The sequence below is a fragment of the Symphodus melops genome, assembly GCF_947650265.1.
Source record: "Symphodus melops genome assembly, chromosome: 1".
In the NCBI taxonomy this organism is placed as follows: domain Eukaryota; kingdom Metazoa; phylum Chordata; class Actinopteri; order Labriformes; family Labridae; genus Symphodus; species Symphodus melops.
This window is the reverse complement of record NC_136691.1, coordinates 13,395,996-13,413,896: the sequence shown is the minus strand read 5'-3', so window position 1 is coordinate 13,413,896 and position 17,901 is coordinate 13,395,996. Positions and strand designations below refer to the sequence as shown.

Genomic DNA, 17,901 nt, shown 5'->3' with positions numbered 1-17,901 from the left:
TATTTATAAATTAATATACTACTAAATGTAAAAGATATGGTTCATTTGTCTTCAATCCTCCAGTCACACAATAACTATGTTTAAGTTATCATAATAATGACACATTGAAGCAGCAGCACTGGCGGCATTAAGAGAGGGCCCATCATGTGACCCTGAGGGAGGGGTTAAATACTGGCTGTTGAAATGTTTGATTTTTGAGTCTGAAGAAGAGCTGTGCTCGAAACGTCACTCACTCACTCATTCACGGGATGTGCTCATAATAAATGCACAAAAAAAGGGAGCAAGTGTGCGGTCTCCTTCTTTTCTTCTGTGAAGGCATTAAGAGAGGGGGCATCAACATCTCGTCCTCATTTAGTTCAAGAGATTCTGTGCTGCTTACTAGAAGTTGTTGAGAATGTAGGTGGTCAAATTGGGGTTTTATGGGTACCCGGTCATTCAGGGATCGAGGGAAATTAAATCTCTGACAAGCTTGGAAAGGAGTCTTTGAGTAAACAGAGTATTGACATGAATGTTCCTCTTGGAAAGAGTGAATGTTATAGTATGTAAAGAAAAGTTAGAGTGTCAATGGCAGAGAGAATGGGATGAAGAATGAAAGGGCAGGTATTGTTTCTCTCTGCAACCATCAGTTAAAAGGAAAAGGCTTCCGCTGAAATTTAGCAGAAAGGACCATGTGGTTTTAACTAGGCTGAGGTTAGGGTAGTGTGGTCTAGCCAGTTACTTAAAGGTAATATGTAAACATCCTGATGGCCTGTGTCAATGTGGGCAGGAAGAAACAGTCCGACATGTTGTATTTGTGTGTTGGAGTTATAAGTTATAAGTCCATATTTTCTGTGGAAATTATGCCCAATGTGTTGCAGGCGCAAGTCTTCGTTTCTTGCACGCTACTGGCCTGTATCAACGGATATGAAATAAGTATTGACTCCTAGACTGTGGAGGGCAGCATTACACTTCACAGTGTACAGCCTGCCGGAACTCTAAAAGAAGAAGAAGACACACTGAAGCGGAACCTTGCAGCTTGTGTTTCGTGTTTGTCTCCGGATTGTTTTTGCGGTTGCACGTCGTCGGCGCGTTTGTCCTGGGGTCTTGTAGCATGGAGCTAACGGATATTTACCTGTGTACTGATTGAAGTATTACTAACCTGATCGATTTGTTGTGATGGTTCGCTAAATATTGAAAACGAAAGAAAAGATGGCGCTCTCAATGGAAACGCAGCTGCAGAGCATCTTTGAGGATGTCGTGGTAATTTAATCAAATAATTCAAATAATGCATGCTCAAATAGTTAGCGGTCCAGACAATGTTAGCCTTCTGCATTTAATGTTTATAGTGAACCTGCAAAAAAAAATATATATATATATATACAACCTCGCTTGGTAGCATCAGTTGAGCGTAGACCAAATAACTACTGATGTTGTGTTTTGATCACGATAACGTCCAAAGACATCGGTGTCTTTCTGCATTGTGTCTGCAAGCTCTGAAGATGAATTATGTTGTAATTACCCTATATATACTTATAAATACTATTAAAGTCTCACTAAGTAAGACTTTGATTTTTACATTTTTTTAGTTGATATTGAACAAATTGGGTCATCTGACATCGCAGTTAAATATATCAGTAATAAATGAAACATTTATTGTTTGTGAAGGCAGAGAAGGCTTTTAGATTGAATGGCAGTACAATTAGAAAGAAAAGATCAATGTGTGTTTTCCCCACATCATCTTATTTAATTTATGTTTCTCTCCTCCTCACATCAGAAAACGGAGATGATAGAAGAGGCTTTTGCTGGGTAAGACACCTTCAATCATAATCTTGAAACCCCTGTTGTTTGATTTTGCTGAGAAAAAAAAGAAAGTTGACTGGTTGACCTTTTTGGTCCTTTATCTTTGTGTAAACAAACAATATTATGCTTAAATGTACAGTGTTGCATGTAGTGGAAAAATGAAATGGCCCGGAGGAATGCTGAAATGTCTGTGTTTCAGGATGTTTATGGACACGCCAGAGGACGAGAGGACTAAATTGATCAGCTGTCTTGGGGCCTTCAGACATTATTGGGGAACACTACCACAGGTTCGTAAACAAATAGAGACAAAGCTGGCTCTAGCGATACTTTATCATGGTTGTTTCATAATTTCCTTAATGTCTTTCTGCAGGAATCCCATGAACAGTGTGTACAGTGGATTGTGCGGTTCATACACAGCCAGCACAGTCCCAAAAGGATCTCATTCCTCTATGATTGTCTAGCAATGGCTGTTGAGACCAGTCTGTTAACACCAAGGTACACACAGACAGGCATTTTCACATAATGATTTGCATATCACATATAACCTAGATCACATTGATATACAGTAAATATGTTTATCGATCGTGCCTTCTATCAGTCTTATCTATTCTGTCTTTAATTTGTCTAAATCATCTGTCTATTGTGTCTCTGTTGGTGTGTGAAGGATGGTGTGTGTCGCTCTCATAAGCTCAGACAGTTTGGAGTGGGAGAGGACGCAATTGTGGGCGTTAACATTCAAATTGATTCGCAAGATCATTGGAGGAGTGGACTACAAGGTCTGACAAAATCCCACATATACACACATCAACTTAATGTATGCATATTTTTGTTTGTGTTGGCAGAGGCAGTAGTCAGGATTAGTGTATTCCTAATGCATGTTATTCAGGCAGCTGCATATGTTTTAAGCCCCCGAAACGGACCGAAGAGTACTGTGCACTCATAAAACATGTTTTCCCTGCTGTTCTATTCCCTTTAAGAGATGTTTGAAGACTGACATGTCCATCACTGAATGGGGTTTTATGTGAAGTGTGTGTGTTTCAGGGTGTTCGGGACCTGCTGAAAGCTGTACTCGATAAAATTCAAACTATTCCCACCACGGTCAGCTCAGCAATAGTCCAACAGCTTCTTGCTGCAAGAGAGGTATTTCTTTGTTTTGATTCTGTGATTGTTTAATTTTTCACACGCTCCAACTGTCCAATTCAACCATTCATTAAAGAAGTACAGTGTCTTTTATGTTGTATTTTGGTTGGATGTATGAGTGTTTTTACTGCTGACGGTAAAAACAAATGTCCCTCTCACAGGGATTATGATAACAAAGACAACCTTGAACTCTTGAGTTTTTTTTACTTTCTTCCATATCAGGTGGTTGAATACATCCTGGACAGAAATGCTTGCCTCTTGCCAGCATACTTTGCCATCAATGAAATCAGAAAACTTTATCCAGAGGGTCAGCTGTCGCACTGGGTGAGTGTGGTTTGTGTGTGTGTGTGTGTGTGTGTATGTGCGCGCAGCTATGGCAGTGTTATGTAACAAATGTTTCTTCTGTTTTCTCCCCTTTCTTTCTCATTCATGTCATCTTTGTAGCTTCTTGGGAGTTTGATATCCAACTTTGTGGACAGTTTCCGACCCACAGCCAGAATAAACTCAATCTGTGGTAAGAGACACATAAAGGCACCCACACTGCAAGCTTGCAAGATGTTTGTGAAAAAAACATGAGATTTTCTTGTGCTTTTTTTTTTTTTTCAAACTGTATCTAATAATCCAGCTTTGCTGAATCTTAAAAAAGGTCCATCTCTTTTTGAAATCAAAGCATAATTGTAAGGAAAAAAGAAATCCAATTGAGAAGAAGTGTGGAAACATGTAATCCCAATAAAGATATGATACATTATATGTAAGTGCAGTAATCCTTCTGATCGTTTCATGTGTGTGCCCTCAGGTCGATGCAGTTTATTACCAGTAGTGAATAACAGCGGGGCCATCTGTAATTCCTGGAAATTAGACCCCACTACTCTGCGCTTCCCTCTGAAAGGGATGCTACCATATGACAAGGTAACATCTTAGTACTTACACACTACTTGAAGGCTTTATTATTTGTATCATCGCTTTGACACTTTTTGGATACTGCTTGTTTCAACGATACACAGACACATTCAATAAACACCACTACGCAGAAAGAGAAGCATGAAAAACACACATCAAGCTAGAGTTCCAACAGAAAAGAGAGAGAGCAGAGGGGGATGAGCGACCTAGTGAATACAGTAATCATAACCCAGTATGCTTTGTTTACAGCAGATTTCTTTTATGGAACATCTTACTGTCTGAATGAATGATGATCAACAAACACAGGACAATTAGAAATAATAACTTTTTTTGTGTTCCATCACAATAGTTTTTTTAACATACATTTGAAATGTGTTTATGTATGTATTTAATGAATTTAATTGCAGTGTTAGCTCATTTCACACAGGTAAATAACCCTTTATTGGGGTAAGACTTAATGACTACACACCCACAAAGACCAAAGCACTAATCAAATGTACGTGTTCTGAATGCAGGACCTGTTTGAGCCGCAGACGGGCCTCCTGCGCTATGTGTTAGAGCAGCCGTATTCAAGAGAAATGGTGTGCAACATGTTGGGACTCAACAAGCAGGTATAAACATCACATTTTCTGGATCTGCTTCTGTACCAGGCTCCTTCAACCTGCCATCAACCCTCTTGTCTTATTAATATCCTTTGTTTCAACGTTTGCCACTTCCCTCTCTGCCACTTCCTTTTTTCACGACCTGCTCCTGCTGTTTCTTTATCTATTTTCTCCCTGTCTCCTTTCCTTGACTGATGTACTTTTCCTCGTTCACTTACATTCATGTTTTTGTTATTTGGCTTTTTGTTTGGTACTTTTGCACATATATTTTTCTTTTTTGTTTTTGTTTCTCCACCTCCCTAAACATTCTTCCCCTCCTCTGTTGCCCTGGTAACACAGCTGTATAAGACCATATGTGAAGCAAGTCAATGCTTAGAGCTTGACCCATAATGCACTGGTGTCAGTTTTCCCTGTAGGGTTCATACAGTTTGAACTCCTCGCTGGCTCACTGAGCGCCACAGACCGGCTCTCACCGGCCAGAACTCTGTTTTTGAATTCAAACGAATTACAAAGAAACCCTTTTGTCTGAGCCAGCTGAGCCGACGCTAACTGTGCTGAACCGACAGCGAACAACTTAGCTTGTTAGTCACCACTTTCTGTCTTTCTGTCTCTTCTTTTTCCCCCCCTATCTCTCTGTTTCTTCCTCCCCTTTCTTTGTTTCTCTCTGTTTTTGTCCTCTGGTTGTGTATGTTGTTTTTTTTTTTTCCTACCTGCCATGCGCTCTCTAGACTCTGAACATTGCCCAGGTATGTCGTTGTTCCTCTTCCTGGTCGCCATATCTGCCAACTAACCAGCCCATCAGATGCTTAGCTTTTCTTGGCACGCTGATGTTGTGGAAATTGGAACCTGAACATTCAAAAAAAAAAAAAAAGGGAAAAAGTTGAGATGGAGAGAAATGCTACAGAGCTTGAGATGGTCACAGCAGGGCTTTATTGACATTGAAAAAAATTAGAGAGCAAAAATGTGGACAAATAAAAACTGGGCATGCACAGAGATAAAAGCAGATAAATAAAGACAGACAGTCCAGAGCTGATCAATTATCCACCTTAAGAGACTATACATGCTGACACATCTCTCCTCTTACTGCAGCAGAATGAATACAGTAGCAATACAATGTATTGATTGAAGCCACAGGTGACTTATCACAAGAAGATACTCTAGAAAAAAGAACTTAATTTGTCTGAAATAGAATTCCTGCCTTATTCTAGCTAGCTATTTTAGCTAAGGCCTTTCTACATTTTAATAGCTATTAGCAACATGCAACTAATGCCCATACATTACACCTTGTTGATGTCCCCCCTTTTTTAATTACATCACAATGTGTTTTTTGCAACTTTAAATAGCTCTGCATTCATGTTATATATTCCATGACTCAGCCAATTTTCTTCGTTGTACAATGAAATTCCTGTTACGAACAGTGAGGGCGTTGTGTAAAATGAATCAATAAATATAATGTGGTGATTTCAAAAATGATTGAAATCCTTTATTTCATTAAAAGCAGCACGCAGACAACACTCCAGCCCCGTCCTTCAGGCCAAAGAGGAGAGAGACCATCCTGCTTGTTATCAGTGCTCGGTTCAAAAGCCAGACCAAATAGCATTGGTAACTTGCACATTTGTGAAGGCTCCATTAACGCTGAACCAAAGTTTCCAGAAAAATACACAATGAGAAGAAGTGATGCAACCGAGTGGTAAAAATTACCCTTAATGAACTTTTTTCCGAACACGTTGCTTTTTGAAATTGATATATTATTCTGCGAAAACTCCGATTTAAAAAAAAAAAAAAAAAAAAAAAAAAAAAAAAAAAAAAAAAAAAAAAAAATCTCTTGCTGGGTTATCAATATTTTTGCAAATCCTCACATTCTGTGTTTATTTAAATTTTACACAATGTCAATTTTTTATATAAAGAAGGCAAACTGAGACAGTCAAAAATCACTGCATTAAAAAAGATAGTCCCAGCCCTTATACACAGTCTGTGGTTCCAGCTAAGATGCTAGTTTAAACCCTGCTGTTGACATTTCAAGTCCTGCGGCACTGCATGTATGAATGTAGTCTGGTCATTGTTAGCGAGGTCGTCGTGTATCTGACTCAACGCTGATCTGTTGTGCTGACCAAGGCAAAACTAAAGTAAACTGTTATTTAGCTTCAAAGAACTTTATTTATCCCTGTGGGGCAATTCAAGATACAAATAGCCAGTTGGCAAGAGATTGTCAGGTCACAACAAGCAAACACAACTGACAGAGCTTTTTACATATCAGGAGGCCTGGAGGTAAGAATGGTTAGTTGATTATTTTTCCATTGGCAAAGTAGTCAGTGGATCTTAACGACTTCCTCAGTGTCATGTCTTCTATTTCCAATCTTCATTCCGATGCAGTCTAGTGAATTTATTAAATATGTAAAAAAGATATTTTAGGCTTCTTACAATAACTTTATATTCATTAAAAAAATCCAATATACTAATGTCTCTTGTTGTCCCTCCAGGTCACACATGGAGAGATACTTTTGTAGCTTTGTGAATGGAAGACATGGCAGAGTTTGAAATATGTAACCTACTGCACTTCAAGCTTATTTATTTAAAATCAGCTTTTTGCCCGGGTCAGCAGAAGAGTGATTCTGATTGGCTGTCTTGACTGACTGAACTCTGACCCGTGATGTGTGATGCTGTTTAGCGTGGTTTTTTTTAACCTCTGGTGTTCTCTCTCTCTCTCTCTCTCTCTCCCCCCCCCCCTCCAGTTTTGCATTGTAGTTTGACACTATGATCTTTAAATAATGAGCTGCAGTGCATTACTAACCACAAGCGACAGCTTCTTTTACCATGTAATTCTAAAAAGTAGACTGTGTATGCTAATACCTTAGTTGTCAAAATAAGTGTTAAACATTAAGAGCTCATCTTTGTCGCAAATGTATTCAAATACTGTCGGGAAGTCAATTCAAAATTCACAAATTTCACGTTGAGGAGGCAGACTCAGTCACCAAATTGGGGGAGGGGTTACTTACCTTTGTGATGTCACAAAGGGGACACTTCCAAACGGCTTGTTTTAGCACATATTTTTCTGAGAAGCGGAGCAGCAGGATCACAGGAGGGTTTGCAGACAGAGTAGGGACACATTTGTCATGTTAGAAAACATGGCAGCGTGTATTTTGAAGGGTATGTATTCTTTAATGGTATCATGAAATCAAGGAAAAGGCCTTAAGATTTTTTTAAACACATTTTTTGCGTCCATTGTCAGTGCATTTCCTGGAAAATGCTCATGACTCATCCTGCACTTGAGGGCATAAACTAATTTTCTGACCAATCACACTATTTGTTTGACTAGAAATGCCCCTCCACTGTGTCTCACAAGACTGCTCAGCAATTGGTTTTGTCCCAAAAAATTTTCTTTGAATTTTTTCACATTGGGATCTATGTGTTACTGTGAAAACCAATCAGTATAAACTCAGAGAATAAACATATTTATAGAATTTGAGAAGAAGTTGAGCTTATTTTAGGAAACACATGGGGCTGACAGTCAGTGTGGCTGCTTTCCTCATCTTATACAGTGTATCTTCAGTATACTGACTTTTTCCATTGGTTGAGATGTTGAAAGTTTGTCTGTTATTGAAGTGGAGCAGTGGAGTGTTTTTAGGACACTGTCTGTATTGGGCTGATGTACTGTAGATCCCTCTCTGTCTCTCCCTTTTATGTTTTTCCTCTCTTCCTCTCTTTTCTCTCTGAGAGTGTGTGAGCATGTGTTTGTGTGTGCATGTTTATGGCAGAGGAAGAGAAGCCTCATTGCTTCTCCTCTTCTTCCCGAGCACAACACCTCCGCACCGTTCGAGACCCGTTTGCCTGCATGCAGGATGTCGTTGCACTGTTTGGTTTTTATTTATCATTCAGTTTTTATGCTGTGCTGTTTTGTGTCTTCTCGTGCCGTGCTGTGGCGTGCCAGGCTATGTTGTGGGGAGGGGGGGGCTCTGTGAAGTTGATCAGTGGCAGATCCCCACTCCCTCTGCTCTGTCACCAGTGGGTTAACTGAGCTTTACCAACATGGTTCATAGAACGATTTGAGTGAAAGAAATGATTTGTATTTTCAGTGAGGACTACGGCAATAAACAAAGTCAGAGATTGTGCTTCCACCCATTATTGATTTAATACTGCCATGTTCACACCCACACAATCTTTTTCACCAGCCCCCTTCACTCTGCACATCTCTGTCTCCGCCCTCTCTCCATGTTATCCCCTCAGCCATTTTTCTCCTTATTTTCCTCCCTCCACTCTCCCTGCACCTTCCCACCTGTCCTTCATTGTCTCAACCTTTACATTTCAGACATCACGCTGTGCCTCCCATCATTTATGTGATCATAATATTTGCCTTAGACATCTGCTCAGTCCCACTTTTATCAGCGTTCAATTAAATTTACAGTTACATTCCTACAATTTGTAACTTTACAAGGACAATCCGCATGAATAACTGTTAATGTTTTCCGTGCCAGTGTTGGGCACTCAGAGTAAGAGGCAGGAAGGAGATGCCGTCCCGCATGCAAGGGATGGGAAAAGGTTTTGATTGGCGTGTTTGTTGGAGCACATGATAAATGAAAATGTGAAGTCATTTGATGATGACCTGTCCCACATTCTCTTCTTCCTCCTGTCTGTCTCTCCTCTCCCCCTCTCTTCATCTTTCCTTGAACCCTTTTCTATTTCTATCTTTTTTTTTTCCTTTCTTCTGACTTCTCTCTCTCCCTTTTCTCTGTTTAACTTTTCTCTCTCTCTCTCTCTGTCTCTCTCTCTCTCTCTCTCTCTCTCTCTCTCTCTCTCTCCTGTCTGCTCTTTTCTTTGTCCTTTAACATTCCCCTCATCCTCTTCTAGCAAAAGCAGCGCTGTCCAGTGCTCGAGGAGCAGCTGGTGGACCTCGTTGTGTACGCAATGGAGCGCTCCGAGACCGAGGAACACTTTGACGCCGACATCGGAGGGACGAGCCAGCTGCTGTGGCAGCACCTCTCTTCCCAGCTCATCTTCTTTGTGCTGTTTCAGTTTGCAAGCTTCCCACACATGGTGCTGTCTTTACACCAGAAGGTAGGAAGAAAGTGTACAGGTTAAAAACCAACGATAAAAGAAAAACATGGACTAATATAACAAATGGTGTTTGAATAACTTCTGAATACTCTCTCTCTAGCTTGCAGGTCGAGGCCTCATCAAAGGGCGAGATCACTTGATGTGGGTCTTACTTCAGTTCATTTCAGGGAGTATTCAGAAGAACGCCTTAGCCGACTTTCTGCCTGTCATGAAGCTCTTTGACCTGCTTTACCCAGAAAAAGAGGTGCACATATGCTGATCTTTTTTTTTATTAGTTGTTATTTTTTTCTTCTTGGTACTGAGTGTATCATTTTAAAGGTTCTTTCTTTTGTTATTTTTTTTTTCATCATAGTATTAATAGTTACTACAGTGCTCCTTCTCTCCCTCCAGTGCATTCCAGTACCGGACATCAACAAGCCCCAGTCGACTCATTCCTTCGCCATGACCTGCATCTGGATCCACCTGAACCGCAAAGCTCAGAATGACAACTCTAAACTTCAGATACCCATTCCACACTCCCTGAAACTGCACCATGAGTATGTGTCCTTTAAAAAAAAAAAAAAACGTTCTAAAAGTGAGAGCTGAAATACAACAGGAAATTAAAATGTTGCCTTAGCTCGAAGGAAGATTTATCCAGCGATCCAAGCTAACTGCACCAACTGAAAACATAAACTTGAAATGTTTCCAATACGAACCTTTGACTTTATTTTTCACGTTATTGATACACTCAGGAGTATTTCAGAAGCAGCAGGTCCTCCTGAGAGTTACGGTGAATTGTAATGAAATGGGTGCTCGGGGCTGTTATGAAGTATAAAGGGTGAAATAAAATCCAAGTAGACTCAGAGCATCTTTCTCCTTCTCTCCCTGCCCTCTTTTAGGTTTCTCCAGCAGTCGCTGCGCAACAAGTCTCTGGGCATGTCGGACTACAAGATCGCCCTGCTGTGTAACGCCTACAGCACCAACTCCGAGTGTTTCACCCTTCCAATGGGCGTGCTGGTGGAGACCATCTACGGAAACGGGTCACTGAGAATCAACCTCCCCGGCACCAACTGCATCGCATCAGGATCCGTCACCCCGCTGCCCATGAACCTGCTGGATTCACTCACAGTACATGCAAAGATGAGGTAGGGTCAACGGATGACATCATGTAAAATAGAGCGGGTGATTCTGTCTCTGATCTCCTGCAGAGCATATGCACTCATGGACAGGGCGACTGGAGATTGTTGTCTTGTTTACTGACAGCAGAAAGTTATCTGAAACCGATAAGAATGAGCAAAACATACGCGAGCCTCTGTGTGGGATACACTGCAGTGTGATTATGGATTGTCACTTGAATATTCCCGTTTAACTTGTTAGACAGAAGAAGTCAAACTATCATACCAAACGGGGGGTTTGATATTTAAATTTCGCATGTCACGTGTTCATATTGCAGATTTTATTTCATGACGTGACAATATCAGTAAAATGTGTTCGTGCTTCAGATGCATCGTGACCGGCAGCGTTAAGTTTTTACAAACCAGCAGATGTTGCTTTGTTGTCAAGCTAGAAATGGAAAAGAAAGCCCCATACGGCTCACTAAGGCCGGCTTCACTGAACAAAAGTGAGTTCGCAGTACAAATAAAACTTCTCTTCTCTTGTTCTGCGTTCAGTCTGATCCACAGTATTGCCACGCGGGTCATCAAGCTGGCCAGCACAAAGTCCAGCCAGGCCCTGGCCCCGGCGCTGGTAGAAACATACAGCAGACTGTTGGTCTACATGGAGATCGAGTCTCTGGGCATCAAAGGATTCATCAGTGAGTCACCGACGCACATCAATTCAGTCTGTATTTCCTTTTCATCACAGACAGAAAGAATAGTGTAGTCGTTCTGCTCATACTCCAGCTCATTGCACCCTCCGAACGTGTGTTTTATATCACTTTGTCTTACATATTGTCTCTCTGTCTCGCTCTCTCTCTCTCTCTCTCGCTCTCGCTCTCGCTCTCGTCTGTGAAGGCCAGCTGCTGCCCAATGTCTTTAAGTCTCATGCGTGGGGAATCCTTCACACGCTGCTGGAGATGTTCAGCTACAGGATGCACCACATCCAGCCTCACTACAGAGTCCAGCTTCTGAGTCATCTGCACAGTCTGGCTGCTGTGCCCCAGACCAACCAGAACCAGCTACACCTATGGTAACATGAACTACAAAGTCTCTACTAGATTACTGATTTTATGTTTAAAAAAAAAAAATATATATGGATGATAACGGTCTTCACTGCGGTCTGTCTTGCCCTCTCTGCCTCTCTTCTGTCAGTGTGGAGAGCACAGCTCTCCGGTTGATCACAGCTTTGGGGAGTTCAGAGGTGCAGCCTCAGTTCACTCGATTCCTCAACGACCCAAAGCAGGTTCTGTCGGCCGAGTCTGAGGAGCTGAACCGAGCACTGATCCTCACCCTGGCCAGAGCCACACACGTCACCGGTAGCAAAACACTTCATTTACTTGTGTTGATCTTTGCTTCTCTTCCACTCGATCCCCTTCATTTCTCGCCCACTACTTCCTGTGATTAAAGATTTCAGCTGTCCTCAATTATCTGAGTTATATTTCAATCTTGTTTGCTTTGTGTCTGTGATTAGATTTTTTCACAGGCTCTGACTCCATCCATGGGACTTGGTGTAAAGAAATCCTCCAGACCATCATGAACTTTACACCTCATAACTGGGCCTCACACACGCTGTCCTGCTTCCCTGCCCCGCTGCAGGTGTGTTGTGGACTCTGAATGGGGATAATTGAGCACGGACATATGTTATTCTTGCTGTAATCACTTTGATGGATCTCTTTCCTTCCCGACAGGCGTTCTTCAAGCAGAACAACGTTCCTCAGGAGTCTCGTTTCAACCTGAAGAAGAACGTGGAAGAGGAGTACAGGAAGTGGAAGTCCATGACAAATGAGAACGACATCATCACACACTTCTCTATGCAGGGTTCGCCCCCGCTGTTCCTCTGTCTGCTGTGGAAGATGTTGCTGGAGACGGACCACATCAACCAGATAGGCTTCAGGTTCACAGCGGTCTTTATTACAGATACACAGACGTTTAGTTTCTATACTTATTGTTTACATATTGACATTTCATTTTCGATGCAGTGTTTGCTGTGTCTTTGGCCAATTCTCCTTCCATCCTTTTTTTCTTGTCTGACCCACTGAGGCTTTAAAACACATTAATTGACAACAAAAACAAGCTATGACTTTAAGGATTTTTGATCTTTTATTAAATGGAAATTAATTTTTCATTCATAATAAAACATTGTTAAATAACATCTTCAGAACAGCATCGGGTTAAATTCCTACTCAAACAAATCAAAACCAGAGATTTTGAGCATCTTACCCATTATTCCCTGTACTCTTGTTTATTCTGTGCCATGGCTTATGGAACAGCTTTCCCTTCCCCCTCCTCCCTATTTACACCGCTGTGCACAGTGTGTCTGTGGGATGATCACAGAACTGTGTCTTGGTTTCGTGTCCCTCAGGGTCTTGGAGCGCATCGGGGCTCGTGCTCTTGTGGCTCACGTCCGGACATTCGCAGACTTCCTCGTCTACGAGTTCTCCACATCGGCTGGTGGACCTCAGCTCAATAAGTGCATTGAAATGCTGAACGACATGGTCTGGAAACACAACATCGTTACCCTGGACCGACTCATCCTGTGTCTGGTGAGGAGAACGGTTCTGTTTTCTGAATTGTCGATCTGTAAATGAGGTCTTGTGTCTTAAGTTCTTTGCTCGTTTGTATTTAGGCCATGCGCAGCCACGAGGGCAATGAGGCTCAGGTTTGTTACTTCATAATCCAGCTGCTGCTGCTCAAACCCAACGACTTCAGGAACCGAGTCAACGATTTTGTGAAGGAGAATGCTCCCGAGCACTGGCTGCAGAGTGACTGGCACAACAAACACATGAGCTACCACAAGGTACAACCTGTGGGGGAAAAAAAAAAAGTTGTTCGTCTGATACTGTAAAATAGTCTGAAGACACGGTCTCTCTTTCCTGTTACCAGAAATACCCAGAGAAGCTGTACTTTGAGGGACTTGCCGAACAAGTCAACCCCCCCATGCAGCACCAGACTCAGTACCTGCCCATCTACTTTGGCAACGTGTGCCTTCGCTTCCTGCCTGTCTTTGACATCGTCATCCACCGCTTCCTGGAGCTCATTCCTGTCTCCAAGTCTCTGGAGACCCTGCTGGACCATCTGGGAGGGCTGTACAAGTTCCATGGTGAGTGGGGTTGTCTGAAGATGTTAAGCATGGTGTAATGAGGGAGTAGGAAGACAGGTGAGAATATTGTACACAGCATTTTTATTTTGGACACTTTCTCAGTAAAGAGACAAGACACCAAAATAAGACGATAAAACACTGATAACTAATACCTGCTGCGTTTGTGTGCAGATCGCCCAGTCACCTACTTGTACAACACACTGCACTATTACGAACGACATCTCAGAGACAGAACCAACCTGAAGAGGAAACTGGTCCATGCCATCATGTCTTCACTAAAGGTAAGCACTGAAGACGAATCCTTGTATATATCCACTGAAAACGTGTCATTGATTATTCAAGCCATTATATTTCTCTGCTCTTTGTATCTTATTTTTCTTTAAACCTCACAAAGTTGAGCCTTTTTTGATTCCTTGTGTATTTTCTTTATAGGATAACCGCACACCTGGTTGGTGCCTCAGTGAGACCTACTTGAAGTTGGGCATGAACCCCAGAGAGGACAATGTGTGGCTCCCTGATGACACATACTACTGCAAGCTGATCGGACGCCTTGTGGACAATATCCTACCTTTATGTTCTCTCTGTCACTGATCTCTTTAATGGCGCACTCACACTAAGTATTATGTACTGGGCCTAATTACACTACACCCCCAAGTGTGAAGCATTGACGAGTGTGATCGCTCCGATCCGTGCACAAGCGCAGTACACTTTCTTTGCCCTGGCACGCTTTGAAGAGGTGCGCTTCGGCACTTGACAGTTCATGCAAAAGCACAAGTTTGGAACGGGTGCACATTGTTAACAGCAGTCATTCAGGAGAAATCCTGGAGTGTTCTGACTCAAATGACTCAAAATAAGCCACAAAGTCAGTAAAGCAGCTGTCATGTTCTCTGTTTTGTTCTCGGCTGTGTGGACTCGCCTGCGTGTCCCTGTTATGTTTTTTATTTTCGAGTCGGCCGGTCTTTTGACCTAAGCAAGATTTATGATCTTGTAAAGGCGTTCATGTGTTGTATTAGGACTGTATGTACAGAAAGTGCTCAGGCACGGTTAGACTTGGAGCAGTGTGAGTGCAGGCCAGTGGGGGGAATGGGTGGGGGGGGGAATCGTGCTCAGTGGTTACTGACTCATAAAAAGACATGCGCCTCTAGAGACCTGAGTGATTTGTTTACCTCAGTGCCATCATGTCGCTGTTACTTTGAAAAAAGGAAAGACATACTGAAAACAAGCCACACGTTTCTTAACTATCGCTCCTCCACCTATGGCTGGCAAGTCACCCGGTCCTTTCCCCAACTGTGACTGGAGATTTAACGAGTTCCCCAACCCGGCGGCCCACGCCCTGCACGTCACCTGCGTGGAGCTCATGGCTCTGGCTGTGCCTGGGAAAGATGTGGGCAACGCTTTGCTCAATGTGGTGTTGAAAAGGTATGAATAGAGACTGTTACATTGTGCACCTGGTGAGATTTTTTGTTCATATTGTGTTTTTTTGTTGCTGGTGGAGAGATTGATGTGAATTATTGATGAGTTAGATCATGTTTTCTTTCACTTTGTAGCCAACCCCTGGTTCCCAGAGAGAGCATCACAGCTTGGATGAATGCCATTGGACTTGTGATAACTGCGCTTCCTGTAAGAAAAAAAGAAATCCCTCATCACAGCTGCTTTACTGTTCTATAAAGTCACAACACATTTTTTCCATCTCCCCTCTCCCAGGAGCCCTATTGGATCGTCCTGCACGACCGCATCTCGTCTGTGATCACCTCTCCAGCGCTGACATCAGAGACCGAGTGGGCGGGTTATCCGTTCGCCCTGCTGGACTTCACAGCGTGCCACCAGAGCTACAGCGAAATGAATTGCAGCTACGTGCTAGCATTAGCGCACGCTGTGTGGCATCACTCATCCATTGGACAGCTGTCTCTCATTCCCAAGTAAGAAGTCTTCCTCAACCTTTATTTTATTATATGTTCGCCTGATTTGATGCTGTTTGTTGTGTTGTCTTCATGTCACCATAAATCGTGTTTGTGTGTAGATTCCTCTCGGAGACACTGAAGCCCGTCGTCCAGACAGAGTTCCAGTTGCTCTATGTGTATCACCTGGTGGGGCCGTTCCTGCAGCGCTTCCAGCAGGAGAGGACACGATGCATGTTGGAGGTACATGCAAAACAGTTCCTTATTATTATTATTATTATTATTATTATTGTTTAGAATTATTATTCTTTATTTTTCAAGGAACATGGGCCAATTTACTATAACAGAAAAATCCCTTTACTTCCGATGTGTATTTTATGTCTTGAATAACTTACAAATTGTTATTTAAAAAGTTTATATTATTTAGTGCTGCCGATTGAAATAATCAAACATGTAATAAGGCTGTGATTAATCATGACTAATTCCATTTTAAAAAGTACCAGTAGATCTCAAAATGTTCTAGATTGAGTCTGTAGACTGATCAGCGGCTCAGTTCCTACATTTTCAACAACATGTTATCGATGAATGTGTCAGAAATTCTCTCAAAGAATCTTTATTAAGCCGTCAGGCATTTTGGATTGCAAGAGGCACAGAAACCATGATCTACCAAGTTTTGGTTGGATGTCTACACAAGACTTGTTTGCTTGTTTGTTTTTAGATTGGTGTTGCCTTCTATGAGATGCTCCAGGCTGTGGACCAACACTGCCAACATCTGAGCTACATGGACCCAATCTGTGACTTCCTTTATCACATCAAGTACATGTACACTGGAGACAGTGTGAAGGAACAGGTGATTTTTTTAAATAATTGGTTTCCATCTATTGTTCATCTCTCTTTGGTTAGGTTAGGGTTGGGCTGCACGGGGTGATTTAACATGTTAACATGGTAACATGGTAAGTTAACATGGTAATTAGAGTGATTCTCCTGCCTCAGAAAATGAACCAAACTGGTTGAGGGCCAAAAAATCCCAAAATCACCTTGGTTCTTTTTTTTTTTTTTTTTTTTTCCTTGAGCCAATCCAGTCAATCTGTTTTTCTGCTATCTCTTCATCTGTTTCCTTTTCTTCAGGTGGAGAAAATTATCATGACTCTGCGTCCGGCCATGAAGCTTCGCCTACGCTTCATCACACACAGCAGCCTGGCTGAGTCTTCGTCGTCGGTTGCCGCTGCCGCTGCTGCTGCTGCCGCTGCCGCTGCCGCCGCAGCCGCCTCTACTGCGTCCTCTACCTCCACTTCCTCCTCTTCCTCCACCCCTCAGCCCACCACCTCCACCTCGCTGTCAGCATCCTCTGCCGCAGCCTCGCCTTCCACCATACAGCATGCACACACACCCATGTAGGTTGACACAAACACAAGTACCATCACAAAGTCGGACATTTACTGAGAATCACATCACAGACTATTTTCTGAATATATGTTTTTTGGTGGTAACTGTACTCTGGGGAACCCTGGGGTGCTGACTGTATTTTCAAGAAATTATTCTTTTTAATTTTTAACATAAACATCTGTTTTTGTGTGCTTAAAAATGTTTATTTCTAGAACCTCAGCTTGTTCCAAAATGGGGGAAAAACAGGCTGATTTTGCTGTAGAACTGTAAAAATGAATTTCATAATTCAGAGGACATCACATTACATGTAGCATTTGTACCAACAAAACATTACAACTATTTAAAATGTAGTCATCAGTAAATACTGCATAAAGAACATTCAGACGAGTCAGAATTACCCAAAATGTGTTCCTAGTATTACAGCATCTTTTTTAAGTTTTCTGTTAGTCATTTTTATACTGTACATTATTATTACTGCATTAAAAACTAAAAATCTTGGTTAAATGGGTCTATCTATCTTTTTGTTTAATCTTCTGTATCAGAAATGGGTATTTTTCAGTGGACATTTCATTGTTTCTCATGATACCTTACTTTGTGTATCGGGTGTTTGTATTCCAATCAGGGCCTTTTGCAAACCACCTGCACATCTTTGGAGTGATGCACCAAAAATAAGTCGCACCGTTTCTTAGTTTCCTCTTATGTGTGCATCGCCTGAATTCATGATAGCTTCACCGTCCTGTTAAATTGGGTGTCACCATCCTACCTTACACTTACAAGGTCTTGAAAATTAAAAGAAAAGTTTCTTGGCGTGGATCACACAAATTCAGGTCAAGAACTGGATAACAGCTACAAAGTACTGTGATAGTACGTGACAACAACACTTAGGCAACATAGGAGCCACAGTAATG

At 42.0% G+C, this 17,901-nt stretch overlaps 1 protein-coding gene across 2 annotated transcripts; it reads left to right on the top strand.

The window, feature by feature from the left end:
• Positions 1–961: 961 nt before the first annotated feature.
• med23 (mediator complex subunit 23) lies at positions 962–17,497 on the top strand. Of its 2 annotated transcripts, none has more exons than XM_079344615.1 (30): positions 962–1,026; positions 1,754–1,785; positions 1,979–2,066; positions 2,150–2,274; positions 2,444–2,555; positions 2,821–2,919; positions 3,142–3,243; positions 3,364–3,433; positions 3,716–3,828; positions 4,335–4,430; positions 9,267–9,473; positions 9,574–9,717; positions 9,864–10,009; positions 10,352–10,597; positions 11,123–11,265; positions 11,465–11,639; positions 11,762–11,925; positions 12,081–12,205; positions 12,298–12,503; positions 12,972–13,152; positions 13,236–13,406; positions 13,493–13,709; positions 13,881–13,990; positions 14,142–14,268; positions 14,963–15,128; positions 15,257–15,329; positions 15,414–15,628; positions 15,730–15,850; positions 16,326–16,457; positions 16,736–17,497. In XM_079344615.1, the coding sequence occupies exons 2-30, from the start codon at positions 1,763–1,765 to the stop codon at positions 17,003–17,005; spliced, it is 4,167 nt and encodes a 1,388-aa protein (XP_079200741.1). In that variant the 5' UTR covers positions 962–1,026; positions 1,754–1,762; the 3' UTR covers positions 17,006–17,497. The 2 variants fall into 2 exon arrangements, with proteins under 2 accessions (XP_079200741.1, XP_079200740.1); XM_079344614.1 differs by lacking the exon at positions 962–1,026 and adding an exon at positions 1,033–1,239.
• The last annotated feature ends 404 nt before the right edge of the window (positions 17,498–17,901 follow it).